Source organism: Eubalaena glacialis, chromosome 12, assembly GCF_028564815.1.
Source record: "Eubalaena glacialis isolate mEubGla1 chromosome 12, mEubGla1.1.hap2.+ XY, whole genome shotgun sequence".
Lineage (NCBI taxonomy): Eukaryota > Metazoa > Chordata > Mammalia > Artiodactyla > Balaenidae > Eubalaena > Eubalaena glacialis.
Window position 1 is genome coordinate 18,451,733 of NC_083727.1, and position 27,183 is coordinate 18,478,915.

The window sequence follows — 27,183 nt, forward strand, 5'->3', positions numbered from 1 at the left end:
CCTTTTGATAAACGGCAAAACTTGATGATATAGGAGAATGTCTTTGTAAGAAACAAATACTGAAATATTTCGGGATGATTGGGCAATATGTTGAAAACTTACTCTCAAATAGTCTGAAAGAAAAAAACCTCTTTGTACTAGACTTACAAAAAAAGATAAAAATTTAGATAAACTTAAAACTTTAAAACCAGTATTACATATTTCTACCATCTTCAATATTATTTTTATTTCCTTCTGGATTTGAAATCAAAGGTCTTGAAACTACTTATCTACTGTTTTGGTTTTCTGAATTCCCAGGTTCCAGTGGGGTTGGGAGATGCTAAAATGTATGGGAATACTCAAGAGTACCAAAAGATTAGGGACTTAGGCACTAACAGAAGGAAGAACAAAAATATATTAGGGAAAACTGGAACCTACTATCAAAAGGGCTATCCTGGAGGCACACATAAATAGACCTGTAGCAAATTTAAAATAAGTGCTTTTCCAGAAGATGACTGCTACCAAAAAGCAGTGGTAAAATATATTACAGTATGTGGCTAAAAGAATTGTTATTTTTACCAGAAAACAAACAAGTCTAAAAACGCATATTGCTAAAGAAAGATAAGTTTTTAATTTGATTGTTTATTTTCTACATTGTAATAATTCAGAATGTACCAATTTTTTTTTAAAAAGTGGGCATTCATATTTTAAAGCAAACAATGAAACATTAGCAATAACTACAAAAGTACTCTTTTAGTATGCTACCAATTTAAAAATCAGTTCCTTTTATTTCCCTAAATTTGCTGGTTAAGAATCTCTTAGGGTAGATGGGACTTCCCTGGTGGCACAGTGGTTAAGAATCCGCCTGCCAATGCAGGGAACACGGGTTCGAGCCCTGGTCTGGGAAGATCCCACATGCCGCAGAGCAAATAAGCCTGTGCGCCACAACTACTGAGCCTGTGCTCTAGAGCCCGTGAGCCACAACTACTGAGCCCATGTGCCACAACTACTGAAGCCCGTGCACCTAGAGCCCGTGCTCTGCAACAAGAGAAGCAACTGCAATGAGAAGCCCGCGCACCGCAACGAAGAGTAGCCCCCGCTCACCGCAACTACAGAAAGCCCGCATGCAGCAACGAAGACCCCACACAGCCAAAAATAAATAAATAAATAAATAAATAGATTAAAAAAAAAAAAAAAGAATCTCTTAGGGTAGAATTGGGAGAATTCAGATTAATAAAGAAATACAAATTCCTAGGTCTCATCCAAAATTCATACAAGGTCTTCATAATGTGTTCATAAGCACCCTAATAAAACCTTCATGGAGGTTCTGTATATATTACTTATACAGAAAAAAGTTAACAAAGCAGGCTTGAGACCGCTATCCCTAGAAAGGTCAGCTTGCAAGATTAGCTCTCTTGGTTGGCAACTGGTAACTTGGCTTTCAAGACAGCTTCTACCGTTCCAAGACTGATAAGGGTGGCACACTATGCTATATTATCTGTACAAACAATATGGTTTATGACCAATCTCTGCTTTTCTTCTGAGCATCTAAAATTTTGGTACATGCTAAAGCAGAGGGTATCTGTGGACTGACATCAATACCAACTATGGACTTCTGGGCTCAGGTGAGCTTCGCTGGTAGATAACGTTTCACACATGTGGTAATAACTCATTGCTAGAAGAATTAAGCATGTCCTGTGTGACTCCACTGGGAGAAGACTGATGGAAGCTTGAACCTGGCTTCCCCCAGACCTCACCCCATGGGCCTTTTCCCTGTGCTGATTTTGCTTTGCATCCTTCTGCTGAGTCCTATGGGTCTTCCTAGTGAATCAAACTTGGGGTCATTTTGGGGACTCTGAAAACAATACTTTAATGTATAAAATTACCTTCTTAGAGTTCCAAGTGTTTCAGTACATATTATATATACATTAGCAACTTGCAATTAATAACTTTAAGATGACAACAGTTTAAAGTAAGTCCTATATCACTCACAAAATTATCTACTTTTTGGACTACTGGAGAAAAGAATATTCAGAAGATTATGTAACTTCATTTTCTCAAAGCTCATATTTGCAATTTCAACCGCAAATATAGTTATTTGAGATTTTATTTACCTGGTTGTTGCAAATTATTTCTATATGTATAAATATTTAAAATTCAAAACGAAAGAAAACCCATCCTTATCATCAAAAACAAACAAATCCAAATGCAAACTCAAAACAGTTTACTGTCCATCACAATTTAGGTATTATTTAAAAGGGATACATTCCTACCATGTGGAGTTATCGTCTGTACAGGCTTAGCAGGGGATCTCACATTCCATATAGTCAAAGTGCCATCTGAATGACTGCAAATAAATTGTTTTCCTTCATGATGCCAAGCAACAGAGTGGATAGCCTATAGAAGAGGGGTAAAGAATTCCATTTTTAAAATCAAAATTTTATTTAAACACCAAATTATACATAATTAATTTTTCAGTTTAAACTTTTTCTTATTTCCCAAGCTAACGTCAATAATGTTAATCTTAAATTCCCATAACTTAGTCCTCCTGTCATTATGAGATTTAATTTGGTTCTGACACTATTTTAATGTTTTTTACTTTACTTACTCCTTAAGTGAGCATAAGGATAATATGATAGTGATATATGTATTATTGACAAGTTCAGGAAAACAAAATATATTCTTACAGTTTCTTAGAATAAACAATAACTAAACATAAATTACCAAGCAATTATAATCAATATTCCATTGGAAAAACTAGTTGCATTGACAGATGAGAACAAATTTTAGGAATTAACTAAAATTTTAGAATTTTTAGACAAAAATGGACATTTGGAATTAAGGTCAATTAAAAATACCTCAGATTGAGCTTTAAGACGGGTTACCCATTTCTCACAGTAATTATTAAGGTGACTTTTAAAATCTGAAATTTATTTTATATGTCTGAGCCACTTAAAAACTATCTGAAAAATATTTTTTAAGTTTTAAACTTTTAAATTTATTTATTTAAAATTTATTTATTTTTTAAAAAATTTAAAATTTTTATAAAATTTTTGAAGGTTACTTTCCATTCACAGTTATTACAAAATATTGGCTATATTCCCCGTGTTGTACAACGTTATACCATACATCCTTCAGCCTATCTTACACCCAACAGTTTATGCCTCCCACTCCCCGACCCCTAGATTGCCCCTCTCCCACCTCCCCACTGGTAACCAGTAGTTTGTTCTCTATTATCTGTGGGTCTGCTTCTTATTTGTTATATTCACTAGTTTGCTGTATCTTTTAGATTCCACATATAAGTGATATCATGCAGTATTTGTCTTTCTCTGTCTGACTCATTTCACTTAGCATAATGCCCTCAAAGTCTATCCATGTTGCTGCAAATGACAAAATTCCATTCTTTTTTATGGCTGAGTAGTATTCCATTGTATATATACACCATATTTTCTTTATCCATTCATCTGTTGATGGGCACTTTGGTTGCTTCCATATCTTGGCAATTGCTATGAACATTGGGGTGCATGTATCTTTTAAGGAAACAATCCCATTTACCATTGTATCAAAAAGAATAAAATACCTAGGAATAAACCTACCTAAGGAGGCAAAACATCTGTATTATGAAAACTATAAGATGCTGATGAAAGAAATTGAAGATGGCACAAACAAATAAAAAGATATACTGTGCTCTTGAACTGGAGGAATCAATATTGTTAAAATGACCATACTACACAAGGCAATCTACAGATTCAATGCAATCTCTATCAAAATACCAATAGCATTTTTCATAGAACTAGAACACATAATTTTAAAATTTATATGGAAACACAGAAGACCTTGAATAGCCAAAGTGGTCTTGAGAAAGAAGAACAGAGCTGGAGGAATCAGACTCCCTGACTTCAGACTATACTACAAAGCTACAGTCATCAAAACAGTATGGTACTGGCACAAAACAGACACATAGCTCAATGAAACTGGATAGAGAGCCTAGAAATAAATCCATGCACTTATGGTCGATTAATCTATGAAAAAGGAGGCAAGAATGTACAATGGAGAAAAGACAGTCTCTTCAGTAAGTGATACTGGGAAAACTGGACAGCTACACGTATGGTTTGGCCAACCCAATAAAAGAATGAAATTAGAACATTCTCTAACACCATATACAAAAATAAATTCAAAATGGATTAAAGATCTAAATGAAAGACTGGATACTATAAAACTCCTCGAGGAAAACATAGTCATAATACTCTTCGACATAAACTGCAGCAATATTTTGTTTGGATCCGTCTGCTAAAGTAAAGGAAAGAAAAGCAAAAATAAACAAATGGGACATAATTCAACTTAAGGTTTTTCCACAGCAAAGGAAACCACTGACAAAATGAAAAGACAACCTACTGAACGTGAGAAAAATATCTGCAAATGATATGACTGGTAAGGGATTAATATCCTACATATTTAAACAGCTCATAGAACTCAACAGCAAAGAAACAAACAACCCGATTACAAAATGGGCAGAAGAACTGAATAGACATTCTTCCATAGAGGAAATGGAGATGGCCAACAGGCACATGAAAAGATGCTCAACATCGTTAATCATCAAGGAAACGCAAATCAAAACTACAATGAGATATCACCTCACACCTGTCAGAATGGCTATCATCAAAAGAACACAAATAACAAATGTTGGCGAGGATGTGGAGAAAAGGGAACCTTCATACACTGTTGGTGGGAATGTAAATTGGTGCAGCCACTGTGAAAAACAGTATGGAGGTTTCTCAAAAACCTAAAAATAGAGTTACCATATGATCCAGCAATTCCACTCCTGGGTATATATCCGAAAAAAACAAAAACATTAATTCGAAAAGATACATGCACCCCAATGTTCATGAAAAATATTTTTATATGACCAAAGTTTGTTACCCTTCAATTTTTTGTTCTGATATTATTTAAATTTTGTCTGTAAAAAATTTAAAAAATCACTCTCCTACGTTCTCTTTAAATTACTTCTTTTCTATTCAAGTTGATACACTTCTTGTTCTTAATGGTCAACAGACTCTAGAAGCTATCCTACTAGAATGTCTTGAACTGCCGAGTGCAGCGCAAAAACCATGTAACTGGAAGTTAAGAGTTTCCCTTACATACAAAGTCATCATTTAGTATCATCATTCAATGTCCATTTATTTGGGTTCCTCATATGCTTATAAATTTAAGTTAAATAAAATAATTTAATGTTTACGGATCACATTTTAAAATTTAAATGATGATAGACAATCAGCTGTATTTTTATTTATTTATTTATTTTTATTTTTGGCTGCGTTGGGTCTTTGTTGCTGCACATGGGCTTTCTCTCTAGTTGCGGCAACAGGGGGTTACTCTTCGTTGTGGTGCATGGGCTTCTCATTGCGATGGCTTCTCTTTGTTGTGGAGCATGGGCTATAGGCACACAGGCTTCAGTAGCTGTGGCATGTGGGGTTCAGTAATTGTGGCTCACAGGCTCTAGAGCTCAGGCTCAGTAGTTGTGGCACACGGGCTTAGTTGCTCCGCGGCATGTGGGATCTTCCCAGACCAGGGCTCGAACCCGTGTCCCCTGCATTGGCAGGCAGACTCTTAACCACCGTGCCACCAGGGAAGTCCCTCAGTTGTATTTTTAAATGCCAATATTTAATACAATGTTTTAGGGTCAAAGTATCTCTAACAAAATTCTAAATAAAATCTTAAAACAGTAATAAACTTATTCCAAAACATACACATGACATTCCATAAACTCAATCTTAGAATAAGCAATTTCTGGGACTTCCCTGATGGTGCAGTGGTTAAGAATCCACCTGCCAATGCAGGGGACATGAGTTCAATCCCTGGTCCGGGAAGATCCCACACGCTGCGGAGCAACTAAGCCCATGCACCACAACTACTGAGCCTGCGCTCTACAGCCTGTGAGCCACAACTACTGAGCCTGCATGCCACAACTACTGAAGCGTGCACACCTAGAGCCTGTGCTCCGCAACAAGAGAAGCCACTGCAATGAGAGAAGCCCGCGCACCGCAACAAAGAATAGCCCCTGCTCATTGCAACTAGAGAAAGCCCGCACACAGCAATGAAGACCCAACGCAGCCATAAATAAATAAATAAATAAATAAATAAATTTGTTAAAAAAAATTAAAATAAGCAATTTCTTAGTCGCCTTAATAGATGAAATTATTTCTGTAAAATATAAGTAGTGTTAAGAAGCTATACACAAAGCTATTTAAATATATTTTCTTAAAAGTGATAAAAGAAATACAAGAGAGGTTTACAATGTTATCTGGAACTTATAAATAAAAACATTCTAATCTTATCATATATAAAAATGTGTAACATATACATAAGTATATATTATATAGCGAGAACTAATATTTCTACTTTGCTAAAGAAAACAATATACATCTTTGTTTAAAAGTACCTTTTATTTTTAAGATATTAAATTATTAAGCATTCCAAAAATAAATACTAGCTAATTACAGGGACCAATAGCTCATAATTTTTTGGATAACAGAGAGAAACAAGTAACAGAAAATACCCTACAAAAAGAAATAACCAAATGTGAACTTTTAAATACAACAAACATGCACAACTTTTTCTATTATTTCTGCAATGTTTAAAGTACAAATACAACTTGATAAAAGATTTCTTTTTTCCTAATAGTCTAATACCATTACCTGTAATACTACATATGTGCTACCCAAGTATATATATATGTAAACATATAAATATCAATAATGTATATAGAGTATAGTAAACTTTATGCTACAGTAATGTATATACTATGTAAGTACAGTGTAAGTATATGTATACTGTGTAGTTGACCCTTGAACAACACGGGTTTGAATCGTGCAGGTCCACTTATATGCAGACTTTTAATAGTAAATATTACAATGCTACAAAATATGTGGTTGGCTGAATCCACGCTTGTGGAACCATGGATATGGAGGAATGGAGTATATGGAGGGCTGACTCTAAGTTATATGTGGAGTTTCAACCTGGTGGCAGGTTGGTGCCCCTAACCAGCGCTGTTCAAGGATCAACTGTGTATTAATATTTACTAAGAATAAGTTTTATGACTTTGCATCTCTGTTCATTAGTCTGTAGTTTTCTTGTAATTTCTTTGTCTGGTTGGTACAAAGATAATGCTGTTTTCACAGGATGAGTTGGGAAGTGCGTCCTCCTCTTATATTTTGGGGAAGTATTTGGGTATAATGGGCATTATTTGCTAAAATTCACCAGTGAGCCTTCTAAGCCTGGAATTTTCTTTGTGGGAAATATATACATTAAAAATTCAATTTCTGTAGTAAATATAGAGTTACTCAGGTTAACTATTTCTTCTAGAGTGAGCTTTGGTACTTTCAAGGAATTTGCTGTCGCTGAAGGAATTTGTCCATTTCTTCTAAGTTGCTGAATTTAAGTTGTACATATATCCTTAATGCTCTCTTTGTATTCTTGTAGAAATTAAAGTGATATCCCCTTTCTCATACCTGGTATGGGTAATTTGTATCTTTTTCTCTTTCTTCTTATCCCTCTGGCTGTTTATCAATTTTATTGATCTTCATAAAATAAAGCTTTAATTTTTTCCTCTTATTTCATTAAGTTTTGTTCTTTATTATTTCAATTCTTCAGCTTACTCTGGATTTAACTTGCTCTTCTTGTTTCTTGTGGAGGAAGCTGAGGCCATTGATTTGAGACTTTTCTTGCTTCCTAATACAAGCATTTAATGCTATAGTGAATGCTTTAGCAGCATTTCATAGACTCAGTGTCATATTTTTATATTTTTTTCAGTTCAAAATAGTTCCTCATTTCCCTTTTATTTCTTCTTTGACCCATGGGTCATTTAAAAGTTATACTGCTTACTTTCAAATATTCACAGATTTTTCACCTACCTTTTTATTATTGATTTCTAATTTAATTCCAGTAGAGTGAGAGAACATTTTTTATGATTTCAATCTTTAAAAATTAAAAAGAACTGATTTTATGGTGCAAAATATGGTCTGTCTTGATGAATGTTCTGTATGTACTTGAAAAGAATGTGTATTTTGTAGTTAAGTGGAGTGCTCTGATACCTACTTTGCGAATGCTGATACAGCCATTTCAGCTGTCTTTTCATTAGTGCTAACATTACTTTTTCCTAAAACATCTGTGTCTTTATATTTAAAGTGGGTTTCTTACAGATAGCATATAGTTGGATCTTGCTTTTTAATCCAATTTGACTACCTCTGCCTTTTAACTGGGGTATTCAAACCATTTACATTTAATATGATTGTTGATATAGTTGCATTTAAATCTATCATCTTGCTATTTTGTTTTTCCTGTTTCTCCCATCTATTCTTTGTTTCCTTTTTCCTTTTCTTCTGCCTTCCTTTGGATTGAAAAAAATTTTTAATTCATTTTATTTCCTTTTTGGCTTACTTATTTGGGTTATTGTTGTTGTTGCTTTGATGTTCCCTTTAGAATTTGCAATATATGTCTTTACCTTATCAGAATCCACTTTCAAGTAATATTACATCACTTTAGGTACAGTAAAATAACCCGATTATTCCTTATTAACCAACAATATTCTGTCTCCTGACCTTTGTGTTGTTATTATCTGTATTTTAGTTCTACATATGTCATAAACCCTACAATGCATTTTTATTATGTTTGGTTTGAATAATTAATTATCCCTTAAAAAAAAAGGCTTTTATATCTACCTACATATCTGCCATTGTGGTATCCTTCATTCCTTTGAGTAGATCCAAATTTCCATCTCATATCATTTACCTTCTGCATGAAGGACTTCTTTTAACATGTCTTGTAGTGAAAATCTGCAAATGATGAATTCTTTGAGTTTTTATGTGTGTAAAAGTGTTTATTTTACCTTTGTTTTTGAAAAGATATTTTTGCTGGATATAATTCTAGGTTGACAATTTTTTTCCTTCAGAACTATAAAGGTATTATTCAACTGTGTTCTGGCTTGTGTTGTTTCTAAGGAAACCATTTGCTGTCATTTTAATCTCTGCTCTTTGGTATTTAATGTATTTAATTGTCCTCCCCCTCCCCACCCTCTGGTTGCTTTTAAGATTTTCTCTATCACTAGGTTCTACTTTTAAGCAACTGAAATTTGATGTGCTTTTGTGTAGTTTTCTTCATGTTTCTTCTGCTTTGAGTTCATTGAACTTCTAAGATATCTGTATATTCTAGAAGTTTATAGGGTTTAAAGTCTTCATCAAATTTGGGAAACTTTGGGTCATTAGTTCTTCAAATATGTTTTCTGTCCACATGCTCCCTTCTGAGACTCCTACTACACATACATTAGTCTTCTTGAAGTTGTACCACAGTTCACTGATGTTCTGCTCATTCTTTGCTCATCTTTCATATTCAGTAATTTCTACTGCTATGTGTCTTCAAGTTAATCAAGCTTTTCTTCTGCAATGTCAAATCTTCTGGTAAACCCATCCAGAGAAAATTTTTCATCTTAGACATTTTTCATCTCTAGAAATTACAGTTGTGTTTTTGAAGTCTTGCATGTCTTTCCTCAACATTTTCATGCTTTCATTTACCTTTTAGAGCATATGGAGTCTGTTTAATATTTGTTTTAGTATCCTTGTCTACTAATTACACCATCAGTATCATTTCTGAGTCTGTTTCTATTGACTGCATTTTATTCTCCTTTTGCATTATATTTCCTGCTTCTTTGCATGCCTCATAGATTTTTATCTGGATGTTAATCATTGTGAAATTTATGATGGGTTGTTATGCTCTTTTAAAGATTTTTGAGCCTTTTTTCTGGGATGCAGTTAAAAATACTGCTTGGAAACAGCTTAGACTTTTTAAGGCTTGCTTTTAAGCTCTGTTAGGCTAGCTGAGCCAGCCTGTAATGCAGGGCTAGTTTGGCCCCACTACTGAGGCAGTACCTTTCTAAGCACTCTTCCTGATGCCCTGTCTACTACAAGCTTTCTCCATTCTGCTGGGAATGTGAACTACTCTCAGTCCTCTGTGTGCTATGAGAATTGTTCTACCTACTCCTTTCCAGTGGATCTTTTCCAAGCCTCACACCCATGCAGTAATCAGTATTCAGCTGAAGACGCAGCGTGAAGGGCTCCTTGCGAACTTTTAAAACTATCTCTAGGCAGTTCTCTACTCTCTGTTACCTTGTCTTATAAGCTATGGATATCTTCCCCAATTTCCCAACTCTGTCTCCTCAACTCAGGGAGACTGTTGGGCTTATTAACCTAGGTTCCCCCTTTCCCCCTTCATGGGCTGAGACCTGGAAGATCTCTCCAGGCCATAAGCTAAGGCAATTGAAGGGCTCACCTTGTTTCCCCTCTCTAAGGAATCCCTGTTCTATACTACCTGCTAATTTCTAAAAACTGTTCTTTCATGTATTTTTCCAGTGTATTTAAGGTGAGATGGTAAATTCCCTGTGACTCCATAGTGGCTAAAGCCAAGATAACTATTTAAATGACAAAAGGAAAACAAAAAAAAGTCAATTTTTAAAATGTGCTTTCATTTTGACATAGGAAACAGCTCTACAGGCCAAAGCTTCCAGAGAAATGACAGGAACACTTTATTAAAAATATTCTTTTAAAATAATTTCAAGGTCTTGATTGGTGAACCACAGAATACTTACTAACTAAAAAGCTTTAAATACAGAAAGTATACAGCTATGAAAGCCAAGGAAATTCTTTTAGTCAAGCTTACAAAGATAATACGCAGACATTTACAAAGTATTCCAAGTATTGCTACAGTTGCTCAAGGTAGTCTGCTTGAGTAACTGAAAGCATCAATATGAACACATGACATATTTCTCAAAAACAAACAAACAAAACCACTTACACATTTCCTAGATCTATTCACTGAATTGGAAATTGTGAACACTCCTGGTACCCAAATTATGGTCACCAGATACCATTTCACACTGAAAGAAGCCAGTTTCATGGAAAAAGATATTCTAAATTTGGGACAGAAATATACAACATTAATAGGTATACTTTGTTATAACAGATGGCAAGGAAGCTATCCAAGAGTATTATCACCAGAGGACTCGGAAAACAACTGGAAGAGAGTCACTGACCAAAGATGGGACAATTTGAAAATCAATAAGGATAATAACTTCAGTGTACTGAAGCATATGAAATATGTTTAAATCTTTGAGTACATAGTGAAACAGAAAACAAGAACAAATTACCCATCATTAAGATTACTAGAGGGGGAGGGGCAAGATGGCGGAAGAGTAAGACGCGGAGATCACCTTCCTCCCCACAGATACATGAGAAATACATCTACACGTGGAACTGCTCCTACAGAACACCCACTGAACGCTGGCAGAAGACGTCAGACCTCCCAAAAGGCAAGAAAATCCCCACGTACTTGGGTAGGGCAAAAGAAAAAAGAAATAACAGAGACAAAAGAATAGGGACGGGACCTGCACCAGTGGGAGGGAGCCGTGAAGGAGGAAAGGTTTCCACACACTAGGAAGCCCCTTCGTGGGCAGAGACTGCGGGTAGCAGAGGGGGGAAGCTTCGGAGCCACGGAGGAGAGCGCACCCACATTGGTGCGGAGGGCAAAGCGGAGATTCCCGCACAGAGGAGCGGTGCCGACCAGCACTCACCAGCCCGAGAGGCTTGTCTGCTCAGCCGCCGGGGCGGGCGGGGCCTGGGAGCTGGGGCTCGGGCTTCGGTGCTAGCCGGGAGGGAGTCCGGGAAAAAGACTGCAGCTGCCAAAGAGGCAAGAGAATTTTTCTTGCCTCTTTGTTTCGCGGCGCGCAAGGAGAGGGGATTCAGAGCGCCGCCTAAAGGAGCTCCAGAGACGGGCGCGAGCCGCGGCTATCAGCGCGGATCCCACAGCAACAGGGACGCAGAGGGAAAAACTGAGAGATTCCCGCACAGAGGCTCGGCGCCGAGCGGCGCTCACCGGCCCGAGGGGCTTGTCTGCTCGCCCGCCGGGGCGGGCGGGGGCTGGGGGCTGAGGCGCGGGCTTCGGTCGGATCCCAGGGAGAGGACTGGGGTTGGCTGCGTGGACACAGCCTGAGGGGTCTGGCGCGCCACAACTAGCCGGGAGGGTGCACGAGAAAAAGTCTGCAGCTGCCGAAGAGGCAGGAGACTTTTTCTTGCCTCTTTGTTTCGCGGCGTGCAAGGAGAGGGGATTCAGAGCGCCACTTGGACGAACTCCGGAGACGGGCGCGAGCCGCGGCTGTCGGCGCGGACCCCAGAGACGGGCATGAGACGCTAGGGCTGCTGCTGCCGCCACCAAACAGCCTGTGGGCGAGCACAGGTCATTCTCCGCACCGCCCCTCCCGGGAGCCTGTGCAGCCCGCCACGGCCAGGCTCCCGTAATCCGGGGACAACTTCCCCGGGAGAGCGCACGGCGCGCCTCAGGCTGCTGCAACGTCACGCCGGCTTCTGCAGGCTCGCCCCGCCTCCTCCGTACCGCTCCCTCCCCCCGGCCTGACTGAGCCAGAGCCCCCGAATCATCTGCTCCTTTAACCCCGTTCTGTCTGGGCGGGGAACAGACGCCCTCAGGCGACCTACATGCAGAGGCGGGTCCAAATCCAAAGCTGAACCCCGGGAGCTGTACGAACAAAGAAGAGAAAGGGAAATCTCTCCCAGCAGCCTCAGAAGCAGCGGATTAAAGCTCCACAAACAACTTGATGTGCCTGCATCTGTTGAATACCTGAATAGACAACGAATCATCCCAAATTTAGGAGATGGACTTTGGGAGCAGGATATATTAACTTTTCCCCTTTTCCTTTTTTTTGTGAGTGTAGATGTGTATGCTTCTGGGTGAGATTTTGTCTGTATAGCTTTGCTCTCACCGTTAGTCCTAGGGTTAGGTCCGTCCGTTTTTTTTTTTTTTTTTTTTTTTTTGGCTTAAAAATTTTTTTTTCCCTACTAAATGTTTTCTTAATAATTTTTTCCTTATTTTCTATTTTTAAAAAAAATTTTAATAAGTTTTTTCATATTTTTTATTTTAAAAAAATTAAAAAATTTTTTTTCTTAATAAATTTTTTCTAAATAATTTTTTTCTTATTTTTTGTATAAAAAATTAATAAATCTATTTTTAAAAATTAAAAAAATTTTTTTTCTTAATAAATTTACTCTTAATAATTTTTTTTCTTATTTTTTATTATAATTGCTTTATTTTATTTTATTTTATCCTCTTTTTTTCTTTCTTTCCATTTTTTCTCCCTTTTATTCTGAGCCGTGTGGATGAAAGGCTCTTGGTGCTCCAGCCAGGCATCAGGGCTGTGCCTCTGAGGTGGGAGAGCCAACTTCAGGACACTGGTCCACAAGAGACCTCCCAGCTCCACGTAATACCAAACGGCGAAAATCTCTCACAGATCTCCATCTCAACATCAAGACCCAGCTTCACTCAACGACCAGCAAGCTACAGTGCTGGACACCCTATGCCAAACAACTAGCAAGAGAGGAACACAGCCCCATCCATTAACAGAGAGGCTGCCTAAAATCATAATAAGGCCACAGACACCCCAAAACACACCACCAGACGGGGACGAACCCACCAGAAAGACAACATCCAGCCTCATCCACCAGAACACAGGCACTAGTTCCCTCCACCAGGAAACCTACACAACCCACTGAACCAACCTTAGCCACTGGGGACAGATACCAAAAACAACGGGAACTACGAACCTGCAGCCTGTGAAAAGGAGACCCCAAACACAGTAAGATAAGCAAAATGAGAAGACAGAAAAACACACAGCAGATGAAGGAGCAGGGTCAAAACACACCAGACCTAACAAATGAAGAGGAAATAGGTAGTCTACCTGAAAAAGAATTCAGAATAATGATAGTAAGGATGATCCAAAGTCTTGGAAATAGAATAGACAAAATGCAAGAAACATTTAACAAGGACCTAGAAGAACTAAAGAGGAATCAAGAAACGATGACAAGCACAATAAATGAAATTAAAAATACTCTAGATGGGATCAATAGCAGAATAACTGAGGCAGAAGAACGGATAAGTGACCTGGAAGATAAAATGGTGGAAATAACTACTGCAGACCAGAATAAAGAAAAACGAATGAAAAGAACTGAGGACAGTCTCAGAGACCTCTGGGACAACATTAAACGCACCAACATTCGAATTATAGGGGTCCCAGAAGAAGAAGAGAAAAAGAAAGGGACTGAGAAAATATTTGAAGAGATTATAGTTGAAAACTTCCCTAATATGGGAAAGGAAATAGTTAATCAAGTCCTGGAAGCACAGAGAGTCCCATACAGGATAAATCCAAGGAGAAACACACCAAGACACATATTAATCAAACTATCAAAAATTAAATATAAAGAAAACATATTAAAAGCAGCAAGGGAAAAACAACAGATAACACACAAGGGCATCCCCATAAGGTTAACAGCTGATCTTTCAGCAGAAACGCTGCAAGCCAGAAGGGAGTGGCAGGATATACTTAAAGTGATGAAGGAGAAAAACCTACAACCAAGATTACTCTACCCAGCAAGGATCTCATTCAGATTTGATGGAGAAATTAAAACCTTTACAGACAAGCAAAAGCTGAGAGAGTTCAGCACCACCAAACCAGCTTTACAACAAATGCTAAAGGAACTTCTCTAGGCAAGAAACACAAGAGAAGGAAAACACCTACAATAACAAACCCAAAACATTTAAGAAAATGGGAATAGGAACATACATATCGATAATTACCTTAAATGTAAATGGATTAAATGCTCCCACCAAAAGACACAGACTGGCTGAATGGATACAAAAACAAGACCCATATATATGCTGTCTACAAGAGACCCACTTCAGACCTAGAGACACATACAGACTGAAAGTGAGGGGATGGAAAAAGATATTCCATGCAAATGGAAATCAAAAGAAAGCTGGAGTAGCAATTCTCATATCAGACAAAATAGACTTTAAAATAAAGACAATTACAAGAGACAAAGACGGACACTATATAATGATCAAGGGATCGATCCAAGAGGAAGGTATAACAATTGTAAATATTTATGCACCCAACATAGGAGCACCTCAATACATAAGGCAAATACTAACAGCCATAAAAGGGGAAATCGACAGTAACACAATCATAGTAGGGGACTTTAACACCTCACTTTCACCAATGGACAGATCATCCAAAATGAAAATAAATAAGGAAACACAAGCTTTAAATGATACATTAAACAAGATGGACTTAATTGATATTTATAGGACATTCCACCCAAAAACAACAGAATACACATTTTTCTCAAGTGCTCATGGAACATTCTCCAGGATAGATCATATCTTGGGTCACAAATCAAGCCTTGGTAAATTTAAAAAAATTGAAATCGTATCAAGTATCTTTTCCGACCACAACGCTATGAGACTAGAAATCAATTACAGGAAAAGATCTGTAAAAAATACAAACACATGGAGGCTACACAATACACTACTTAATAACGAAGTGATCACTGAAGAAATCAAAGGGGAAATCAAAAAATACCTAGAAACAAATGACAATGGAGACACGACGATCCAAAACCTATGGGATGCAGCAAAAGCAGTTCTAAGAGGGAAGTTTATATCAATACAAGCCTACATCAAGAAACAGGAAACATCTCGAATAAACAACCTAACCTTGCACCTAAAGCAATTAGAGAAAGAAGAACAAAAAAACCCCAAAGCTAGCAGAAGGAAAGAAATCATAAAGATCAGATCAGAAATAAATGAAAAAGAAATGAAGGAAACAATAGCAAAAATCAATGAAACTAAAAGCTGGTTCTTTGAGAAGATAAACAAAATTGATAAACCATTAGCCAGACTCATCAAGAGAAAAAAGGAGAAGACTCAAATTAATAGAATTAGAAATGAAAAAGGAGAAGTAACCACTGACACTGCAGAAATACAAACGATCATAAGAGATTACTACAAGCAACTCTATGCTAATAAAATGGACAACCTGGAAGAAATGGACAGATTCTTAGAAATGCACAACCTGCCGAGACTGAACCAGGAAGAAATAGAAAATATGAACAGACCAATCACAAGCACTGAAATTGAAACTGTGATTAAAAATCTTCCAACACACAAAAGCCCAGGACCAGATGGCTTCACAGGCGAATTCTATCAAACATTTAGAGAAGAGCTAACACCTATCCTTCTCAAACTCTTCCAAAATATTGCAGAGGGAGGAACACTCCCCAACTCATTCTACGAGGCCACCATCACCCTGATACCAAAACCAGGCAAAGATGTCACAAAGAAAGAAAACTACAGGCCAATATCACTGATGAACATAGATGCAAAAATCCTCAACAAAATACTAGCAAACAGAATCCAACAGCACATTAAAAGGATCATACACCATGATCAAGTGGGGTTTATTCCAGGAATGCAAGGATTCTTCAATATACGCAAATCAATCAACGTGATACATCATATTAACAAATTGAAGGAGAAAAACCATATGATCATCTCAATAGATGCAGAGAAAGCTTTCGACAAAATTCAACACCCATTTATGATAAAAGTCCTGCAGAAAGTAGGCATAGAGGGAACTTTCCTCAACATAATAAAGGCCGTATATGACAAACCCACAGCCAACATTGTCCTCAATGGTGAAAAACTGAAACCATTTCCACTAAGATCAGGAACAAGACAAGGTTGCCCACTCTCACCACTATTATTCAACATAGTTTGGAAGTTTTAGCCACAACAATCAGAGAAGAAAAAGAAATAAAAGGAATCCAACTTGGAAAAGAAGAAGTAAAGCTGTCACTGTTTGCAGATGACATGATACTATACACAGAGAATCCTAAAGATGCTACCAGAAAACTACTAGAGCTAATCAATGAATTTGGTAAAGTATCAGGATACAAAATTAATGCACAGAAATCTCTAGCATTCCTATACACTAATGATGAAAAATCTGAAAGAAAACCCTCCCATTTACCACTGCAACAAAAAGAATAAAATATCTAGGAATAAAGCTACCTAAGGAGACAAAAGACCTCTATGCAGAAAACTATAAGACACTGATGAAAGAAATTAAAGATGATACAAATAGATGGAGAGATATACCATGATCTTGAATTGGAAGAATCAACATTGTGAAAATGACTCTACTACCCAAAGCAATCTACAGATTCAATGCAATCCCTATCAAACTACCACTGGCATTTTTCACAGAAGTAGAACAAAAAATTTCACAATTTGTATGGAAACAGAAAGGATCCCGAATAGCCGTAGCAATCTTGAGAAAGAAAAACGGAGCTGGAGAAATCAGGCTCCCTGACTTCAGACTATATTACAAAGCTACAGTAATCAAGACAGTTTGGTACTGGCACAAAAACAGAAATATAGATCAATGGAACAGGATAGAAAGCCCAGAGATAAGCCCACGCACATATGGTCACCTTATCTTTGATAAAGGAGGCAAGCATATACAGTGGAGAAAAGACAGCCTCTTCAATAAGTGGTGCTGGGAAAATTGGACAGGTACATGTAAAAGTATGAAATTAGAACACTCCCTAACACCATACACAAAAATAAACTCAAAATGGATTAAAGACCTAAGTGTAAGGCCAGACACTATCAAACTCTTAGAGGAAAACATAGGCAGAACACTGTATGACATAAGTCACAGCAAGATCCTTTTTGACCCAGGTCCTAGAGAAATGGAAATAAAAACACAAATAAACAAATGGGACCTAATGAAACTTAAAAGCTTTTGCACAGCAAAGGAAACCATAAACAAGACCAAAAGACAACCCTCAGAATGGGAGAAAATATTTGCAAATGAAGCAACGGACAAAGGATTAATCTCCAAGATTTACAAGCAGCTCATGCAGCTCAATAACAAAAAAACAAACAACCCAATCCAAAAATGGGCAGAAGACCTAAATAGACATTTCTCCAAAGAAGAGATACAGATTGCCAACAGACACATGAAAGAATGCTCAACATCATTAATCATTAGAGAAATGCAAATCAAAACTACAATGAGGTATCATCTCACACCGGTCAGAATGGCCATCATCAAAAAATCTAGAAACAATAAATGCTGGAGAGGGTGTGGAGAAAAGGGAACACTCTTGTACTGTTGGTGGGAATGTAAATTGATACAGCCACTATGGAGAACAGTATGGAGGTTCCTTAAAAAACTAAAAATAGAACTACCATATGACCCAGCAATCCCACTACTGGGCATATACCCTGAGAAAACCATAATTCAGAAAGAGTCATGTACCAAAATATTCATTGCAGCTCTGTTTACAATAGCCAGGACATGGAAGCAACCTAGGTGTCCATCATCGGATGAATGGATAAAGAAGATGTGGCACATATATACAATGGAATATTACTCAGCCATAAAAAGAAATGAAATGGAGGTGTTTGTAATGAGGTGGATGGAGTTAGAGTCTGTCATACAGAGTGAAGTAAGTCAGAAAGAGAAAAACAAATACAGTATGCTAACACATATATATGGAATCTAAGGGAAAAAAAAAAAAAAAAAAAAAAGAGGTCATGAAGAACCTAGTGGCAAGATGGGAATAAAGACACAGACCTACTAGAGAATGGACTTGAGGATATGGGGAGGGGGAGGGGTGAGATGTGACAGGGTGAGAGAGTGTCATGGACATATATACACTACCAAATGTAAAATAGATAACTAGTGGGAAGCAGCCGCATAGCACAGGGAGATCAGCTCGGTGCTTTGTGACCACCTAGAGGGGTGGGATAGGGAGGGTGGGAGGGAGGGAGATGCAAGAGGGAAGAGATATGGCAACATATGTATATGTGTAACTGATTCACTTTGTTGTAAAGCAGAAGCTAGCACACCATTGTAAAGCAATTATACTTCAATAAAGATGTTTAAAAAAAAAAAAAATATAATAGACACAAAAAAAAAAAAAAAAAAAGATTACTAGAGAACAACCCCTTTAGAGTAAATACTGAAATAAAAAGAAAGAATCAGGCATTTATCCTGCCTTTCCTATCTGAACTGTCCTACTATATAACCAAAAGAGTAGACAAGAAGTTTCTCTTTACTGAAGTGTCCCAGATAATAGATAGAGAAGGAATTACAAAATTAGAACTTCCCTATTTTGCAACAACTACGAACTAATAGATCTAGGCCTTGAACATCACTGGCTGCTAATATCACAAACAGACACTAATGTTCAACCTGGTAGAAGAACATCAGCATCATCTATGAAATGGTCTTGCTAAAAATGAAAAAAATGAAACTAAATATGATCATGCCTCAGTAAACCATCCAATTTATAGGAAATCTGAGGGCAAAAAAAGACATCTTTTTTTAAAAAAAAAAATCAATCAATCACAGTCTTTATTTGGATCCTAAAGCAAGCAAACTATAAATATTTACAGTATACTATCACTTGTATAAAATTTAAAAATAGCATACATTTATTAATTTGTTTGTAAATGCAGAAAATATCTCTGGAAGAATACATGAGAAACTAACATTGGGATGTGAGGTAAGGGAACTGGATGGCCAAATGACAGGAGTTGCAGAGATTTTTTTTTCTATCTTTTGACCTATTTTAATATATTATTTCATATATATGCAAAAACTGTGCGTTATTGCAATTAAAAAGGTTGCCTAAAAAAATCACTAATTAAGTTCTTAGAGAAGCCGTTCTGAGCTAGAGAAATGACAACAGCTTTTGATTAGCAAAAATAATGTTATTACCTCATCGTAGGTGTATCTGTAGTCTGCTTTCTTTGATTTGAGGTCCCATAACACTACTGTTCCAGATTCAAAGCCAATCAAAAGCTGTAATAAAAGAAAATGCCACATTACCTAGGAATGACATAAATCATATGAAACATTTATTTGCTGACGATAAAGATAATTATTATCATTCATATGCTTCAGGTATGAAATTATAATATAATTAAACATCTGCATTGCTAATTACTAATCACATGGATGACATATGGGAATACTGCATTGCATATTTATATGCCTTTGATCATTAGGGATTCAACATATATCATACAACTGATTATTAAAAATGAAAACAGTACCATTTTGAAGTCCAGAGGGTATACTTTCATTAATTAATATAAGTTACTAATAAAAATTAACATTTTCATGTGCTTTAAAGTTTACAGACTTTTCTAATTTAACACATTATCAGGCAATCTCATTTACTCTATACATCTTACCCTATACATCTCATTTACTTATACATTTACTCTTTACATCTCTATGTTGATTAGTTCCAAATTATATCTAGCCTAGACCTCTCTCATGAGATTCAGACTTATAATTCCAGTGGCCACATGTTCACATATTTATTCCACAAGAACCTCAAAATAAATGTGTCCAAAAGCGAATTCATTATTTTCTTCCCTACCCTCCTTTTCTGGTATTCCCTATTGCAGTGTCTCTCTCAGCATTCTTTTGTTTTTAATATTCATTAAGTCGCTCAGGCAAAAACCTTGGAGTCATCCTTAACTCTAGTCTCTCCCCTACCAGGTAAAATCATCAAGTAATTTAAAAAGTACACTCTAATACCTCTCTAATTTACTTTCCTCCACCTCCAACACCTCTCTCTTGGTTCAAGATACAAAAATCTCTTCTCTAGTCTCTGGTCTCTCTGACTCTCCAGTCTTGGCCCTTTTTTTAACCCATTCCATATTGTAGCTAGGGTGATAGTTCTAAAATGCAAATCTGATCATGTAATGTAAGCTTTTTGTTTAAAACTTTTTAGTGCCTTACCATTATTTTTAGATCAAGTCCAAACTGAATAATCTGACCTACAAGATACATCATGGTCTGGCCTCTGCTCACCTCCCCAGCTTCATCCTTTTCCACATCCCTCTTACCCAATACATTCCAGTATATCTTTCAGGTCATGCTCTCTCTTATCTTTACGCCTTTGCCCATGCTGTCATCCTAACTGGGCCACTCCATTCGAATGTCATCCTTTTTGCTTGACTAATCCTACTAATCCTTCATGTCATTTTAGCTATCACTTCTTCCTGAAAGTCTTCCTTGACCTACCAAATGTAAGTCAATGCCTTTCCTATGTGCTCCAACAGCAACCTGTACATTTTTTAACCTGAAGGGTCACTAGACAATAAAATAATGTCTTTTTCCTTATCTGAATTCTCTTGCAAACTGTAACACTGTTCTATTTAAGCAAGAACTGGTTTTACCTTGTTTACTACTATACCTCTAACATAAGACAGAGAGCCTGATATGTTGTAGGTACTTAATACATTTTTTGTGAATGAATAAGTTCCGGAATGAAATGCATGTTCTTGCCTCACAACCGTCTACTGTTTACCACCTCCTGCACTGGCATTTTCCAAATCTCAGTATTCCCCCTGCTTGAAACCTTCTCCCTTTTTAATTCACTTTTATTCACTTTTTATTCACTTTTAAGCATTTAGTGTTGTTTCCTTGGGTAAGCCTACTCAGTTCCTCTGGACAGACGGAGATGCTTCTTCTCCTACACTAGTGAATGCATTTTCATCTGTATGTCTCTAATATCTAATATACTGCCTAATGCATAGTAGCTATTCAATAAATATTTGTTTAATAAATACATGAAAAGGGACTTCCCTGGTGGCCCAGTGGTTAAGACTCCACGCTCCCAGTGCAGGGTGCCTGGGTTCGATCCCTGGTCAGGGAACTAGATCCCACACGCATGCCGCAACTAAGAGTTTGCATGCCACAACTAAGGAGCCCGCCTGCCGACCCAGCGCAACCAAATAAATAAACAAATTTTGAAAAAAAACAAAAAACATGAATGATTGGTAGCTAGCCAATAATTGTTCAAGTAATCTGGAGATATGAACAAATTTGGGGGCAGACCCAGTAACTTTAACTAAATCGCAACTTAGTGGATTTCAGACTATGGGGACATTTGGAAGACCCAGTCATTGAAACTAACAAAATAGATTTTCCCACCTCGGTAGGAAGTACACTTAATTTTCCTAACATAAACTCTTCTTTCTTCGGCAATCTGAAATACATACTCTTTCTGGAAAAAAAAAACAAAACTGGTATTTGTTTCCTTTACCTTTTTCTATTCCTTCTAAATATCTTGGACATGTATATGGCATTTTCTGATGGGGGAAGTAAGAGAGGAACTTCAGGAATAAGGAAAGAGATGGAAAAATATAAAATTTAAGAATTGCTATACAGTATAAACAATACTGGATTGCTCAGGACACAGGTAACTTAAGCTCTAGCCTTAGATTTGCCACTTAGTAGCTATGTAACTTTAAAAAAATAATTTTACCCATCCAGATCTTAATAACATAAGAGGGTTAAAGTAAACCTTAACCCCTCTAGCCAGCTGTATCTTCCTAAGAATGTTAGAAATCTGTGCCAACAAGTTAAACTTTAATCCCTACAATCTCCTAAATATTAAAAAATAGAAGAACTAACTGAAGGATGTGGTACTTATAAATAGAAAATTGCACAACTAAGGTGCTAATAAATTTGGAAGTGAGAGAAAGCATTTTATGTTAGGATTATCAGGAAAGGTATCATGAAAGATATGTGTTTAATCTGAGCCTCAAGATGTGAGTAGGAATTCAGCAGAGAAAGAACAGTGGGAAAGAATTCCAAACAGAGGGACTTATATAAAAAAGGCATGGAGGTAGTAAAGAGCAGCTCACATTTGGGCAACAGTAACTATTTGCTTCAGCATAGCATTCAGCTAAAGATGTTCTCAAAGATAATGAAACCTAGGGCTATGTTTTAAGGAAACATTGTTTTGTTTGTTAGATACTGCAGAACCACTGAAAGCTTTTGAACAGGAGAGCAATAAGATTAAAATGGCACTCTAGGAAGATTGATCTGGAAATGACTCAAGAATGGGTTGGAATGCCTTGAACTGCAGTGGTCGTAAGGAGACTGAATAGAAAAGACACTGCAATGGAAGGACTGAAATGATTTACCGACTGATTCAACGTAGAAGAAAGGGAAGTTTTCAATTCTTCTACCAGCTCTCCCACCCAAAGACTGGCTTTTAGACAATTATCTTATACCAAAAATAAGTAAGTAAAGTGGAGATATAGGTTACTGTAACTTGCTTCATGTAGTTTCTCTCAAACCATACAATTGTATGATATAAGCTAGCTCTAAACAGTACCGCTATTCTTTTGTTTTCCCAGTGTTAACAGAACAGTGTTAACACAACATATAGGCTCCACCACTCTCACTAACTGAGAAAAGGAAAAACCTGAATAAACTTCACAAAATCCAGAACTTGCATTTCACTGATTTCTGATAGTGATTAACTTTCTGGTATTGATGCAGACTAATTTTCATGAAATTTTGTAAGCAGAAAAAATATCATTAAATAGAACTACTGAGAGATTGGTTTGAATTAGGAAGTAAGAGATTCATGGAAAAGAAAATTTTATTATTTTTCAGTGTACTAATGAACGTAAATTAACAATAGCTAGGTAATGACTGCATGAAACTGGTTTCAAGTATAAAAAAATTAAATATTATTTTTAAAAAATCTCTATTGATCTGAGCTATTTATGGAGAAAAATTTAGGGGAGAGAGATACAGAGACAACTCTAACATAAGGTGTTATGTGATAAGTGCTATAAAAATTGTTTAACTAGTGTAAAAAAGAATTCAAAACCAAAAGAAAATGGTTTTTGTCAGGATTATCAGAAAATAAGGGGAATTATTCTAAATAAGCCAAAAACAAGTTAACAACCTTTAACTGTATTTATTAAATTTTACTTGTTTTAGAGTTTCCTTCTTTAAAATGTAAATATTTTAATTTTCACTTGTTCTTCATAATGCATAAATAAGCAATTAAGTATATATGATATACAACCTTTGTTATCAATCTCAACTTTGCAGAGTAAGTGTAGTTCTGGAATAGTATGCATATTTAAAAAATACAAAATTCATGCATTTAAGTAATAAACATATATATTTAAAAAATCTACCTTTCCTTCATCCATTGGATTATCACTTATATGGACGACAGGTCCTGGGTGAGATTTAGATGACCTAAAAGAAAAAAAGTTAAGATGTTTTTTCTCAGTTAAAAATTGCAATACAATTACATATTCATTACAATAAGAATAATGAATGGAAAACAAAGATGTATTTACAAAGGTTGAAAACATTTCAGCAAGTGATCAGTAACAGATGTATAGTTCTCAATATGGATCAAAAGAGGAATCAGGAAAAATAGTGACTCTCACATTGATATAAGTCAGCAAAATTTAAAATTATGTACACTTTCTGTATAGGAAAGAATCTTCAATTTTGTATTTTAGCACAGAAAATTTATTCTCATGGTAGAATTCTCAAAGTTAATATTTTAAAATAAAGCAGCATCTAAAATATTGCTATCTTTATTTTACTCAATTCTAGCCTCCAGTTGGGGCATCTCATCTAGTTCCACAGTTCATACCAAAAATAAGAAAAATTCCATTATGGCTTTTAAAAAAACAACAAAATAATGCCACCAATATTTGCTCAGAGAAAAAAGAAGTCATACAGATAAGAATGTAGCTGAACTGATGCCTACAGAGTAGAAATAAGCAGAAATAACCCATTCATAAACTCTAAGAGTTGAGAGACCAGTCCAGTTCATAGAGGGCCACTTGTGAAACCACACAGACACCTGCACCAGGCCTCCCCGCTATATGCTGTGATCAACTCAAAGAACAGACCTAGAAAACCTTGTACCAATGGACTGAGAAATAAAAATGTTCCTGATAAAGGAAGGAAAACCAAACTTAATACACCATTACAGCTGCAACAACACTTTACTTAGGAGATATGCCACAAATTCATCCTTATGTCAAATTCTGTGGAATGCAACAATACGGAACTATTTGTTTAAAAACAAGAAGACATGTTGAAAATGAACCTTGCCAATATCCTTAAATTCTGATTTTTATGTCTAAATAATACAAGAAAAAAATTAGAGAAAGAGATAAGATTCTAAGACAGTGAAACTGTCAAATTAATTCTGCAATGTTACACTATAAACATTTACATTATATTTGGTGATTACTAAAACATAGCAAGTAGTGGTTTAGATCAGTGTTTTCTAAACATCGGTGGCAACTCGTTAGTGGGTCATGAAATCAATTTAGTGGGGCATGACCAAGCATTTGAAAGAAAAATAATTAGATGATAAATGAACAGAAAAAAATCTGGAATGCTTTTCACCTAATAAGAATAATGGTTTTATTAAACTTGTGCTATAGCTTATATATATGTGAACATATTTATATATAATACGTATATGTATCTATATAGATATATGTAAAGCATTTAAATTTTCAAACTGCCAATGGGGCAATACTTGCAAAAGGCTAATAAATCTGTATTTAATATTAAAAATTTAATTCTATATTTACTAATTAGCTATTACATAATATTATCATATATGGTACTGATAGTTTCAGATATGGATTATTTGCTCAAACTCACAGTTCAATGGCTTTATTCCACATAATGACGTAGCCTGAGAGTGTGAAGGACTCCACATTGACAATATGTATATTACCTCGTTCAGTGCCCACATAGAGCCACTTACTCTGGAAAGGCAGATGGCAAAACGTAACCCTGCAAGAGAAAATATACCCAAAAAGGAAATCAGAAAAATATCTGGTAAACTTTATTAACTGTATTAGAGGGTTAATAATGACATATACAATTTAGGAAAAGCAAAAAAGATACAACCATCAGATTTATCGACTCATTGTAGTTAATACTCAATTATGCTAATTCAACTTTACTGTCAAATATAAGTCCTTACAGTAAATAGACAGCATAACCTGATAGAAAGAAGATGAGTTTTGACATTAGTATGTGTTTCAAATCTGGCTATGTCATCCACTGTGTTACTTCAGACATATGACAAATTTAACCTTTAAAGCCACAAAGTGAGTCCAACACATCACCCCTAGGTACTACTGTATTTCTCAGAAGTCACTAAACACACTAACCCATCTCGGTACCTGTGCTTACTATTCCTTCTACGCAAAATGCTCCTCCTGCTCATATTCTTCTTCTGTTCAAGATTCAGTTAAAATACCACCTTCATTCAAATTGATATCCCAACACTTTTGTATCTCTATCAGGCTTGCCTTGTAAGAGAGTCTACCTTCCTCACTAACTTGTAAGCCTTTGGAAGGGCTAAGATCCTCTGTACTTAGGCTCAGACAATGATATTGGAATGTACTCAAAACTATCTCCTTCTAAGTCCTGATGATATAAAAGTCCTTCATTGACACATTATAATAATTTACATGCATGTATTAAACTTTATAATCATTCCAACAATTTCTAACATTTTCTATATAAGCTCAGTTGATAACAAGGTTAAGAATGGAAAATACCTTGTCCTTTTTGTAGAACTTATTTTTAGTAAAAACAAATAAAGATAGTATGTTATGAAACCATATAATGCTCATTTTTTTCAGACTACCTGTTGTGTCTCTCAAAATATACTATTTAAAATTTTAATGGAATAGCCCTTTCAGTAATACACAATGATGATAATCACTGCTGAACTCTCAAACGGACAGTAGTCATTAGGCAACATACAGCATACAGAACATTTGCTATTCCCATTAACATAATTTCATTACAGAGAATTTTCAAGATGAAAACACTTCAAATAAATACATGCAACTCATGGTCTCACTATTTCCTGGAGCTAGTGTTCATTTAGATAATTACTTAAGGTTCATCATCTATATTTTTTGTTGAGTGTTTTATATGATAGCATGTCATCTTTCCAAAGGATTTATGTAAATTTAACAAAGCAAAGAAATGACTACTGAATCAAAAAAACATCTTATAGTACCTTATTACTTCACAAGGCAGTAAGTCCACAGTACCTTTATGAAAACTCTAGGGCCATATAGGTTTCAGAATTCAGAATTTTCCACATTTTACAAAGGTACATAATAAGTATTTATATATTACCTGATACGGTGGTAGCACCTTGTAAACACACTGATTATTTCTGAGGTATAATTTTTGCCAGTTTCTTTTACTTGAGATATAATTGTCCTATAACTTTAGTTTCAGTCGTACAACATAATTCAATATATGTGTGTATTACATAATGATCACCACAATAAGTCAAGTCAACATCCATAGCCACAGGTATAGTAAGAATTTTTTTCTTCCTGTGACGAGGACATTTAAGATCTACTCTCTTAGCAAAGTTCAAATACATAACACAGTGTTAT

General features: G+C 36.1%; 1 protein-coding gene across 4 annotated transcripts in view; it reads right to left on the reverse strand.

The window, feature by feature from the left end:
- Positions 1-27,183, reverse strand: part of STXBP5 (syntaxin binding protein 5) — a 169,079-nt gene that overhangs the window by 94,042 nt on the left and 47,854 nt on the right. For all 4 annotated transcript variants that reach the window (XM_061206752.1, XM_061206751.1, XM_061206750.1 and 1 more), the window contains exons 5-8: positions 25,412-25,546; positions 23,908-23,971; positions 19,664-19,747; positions 2,253-2,376 (exon numbers count right to left, since the gene is read on the reverse strand). In XM_061206752.1, the coding sequence (XP_061062735.1) occupies positions 2,253-2,376; positions 19,664-19,747; positions 23,908-23,971; positions 25,412-25,546 (407 nt within the window). The remainder of the gene's footprint in view (positions 1-2,252; positions 2,377-19,663; positions 19,748-23,907; positions 23,972-25,411; positions 25,547-27,183) is intronic.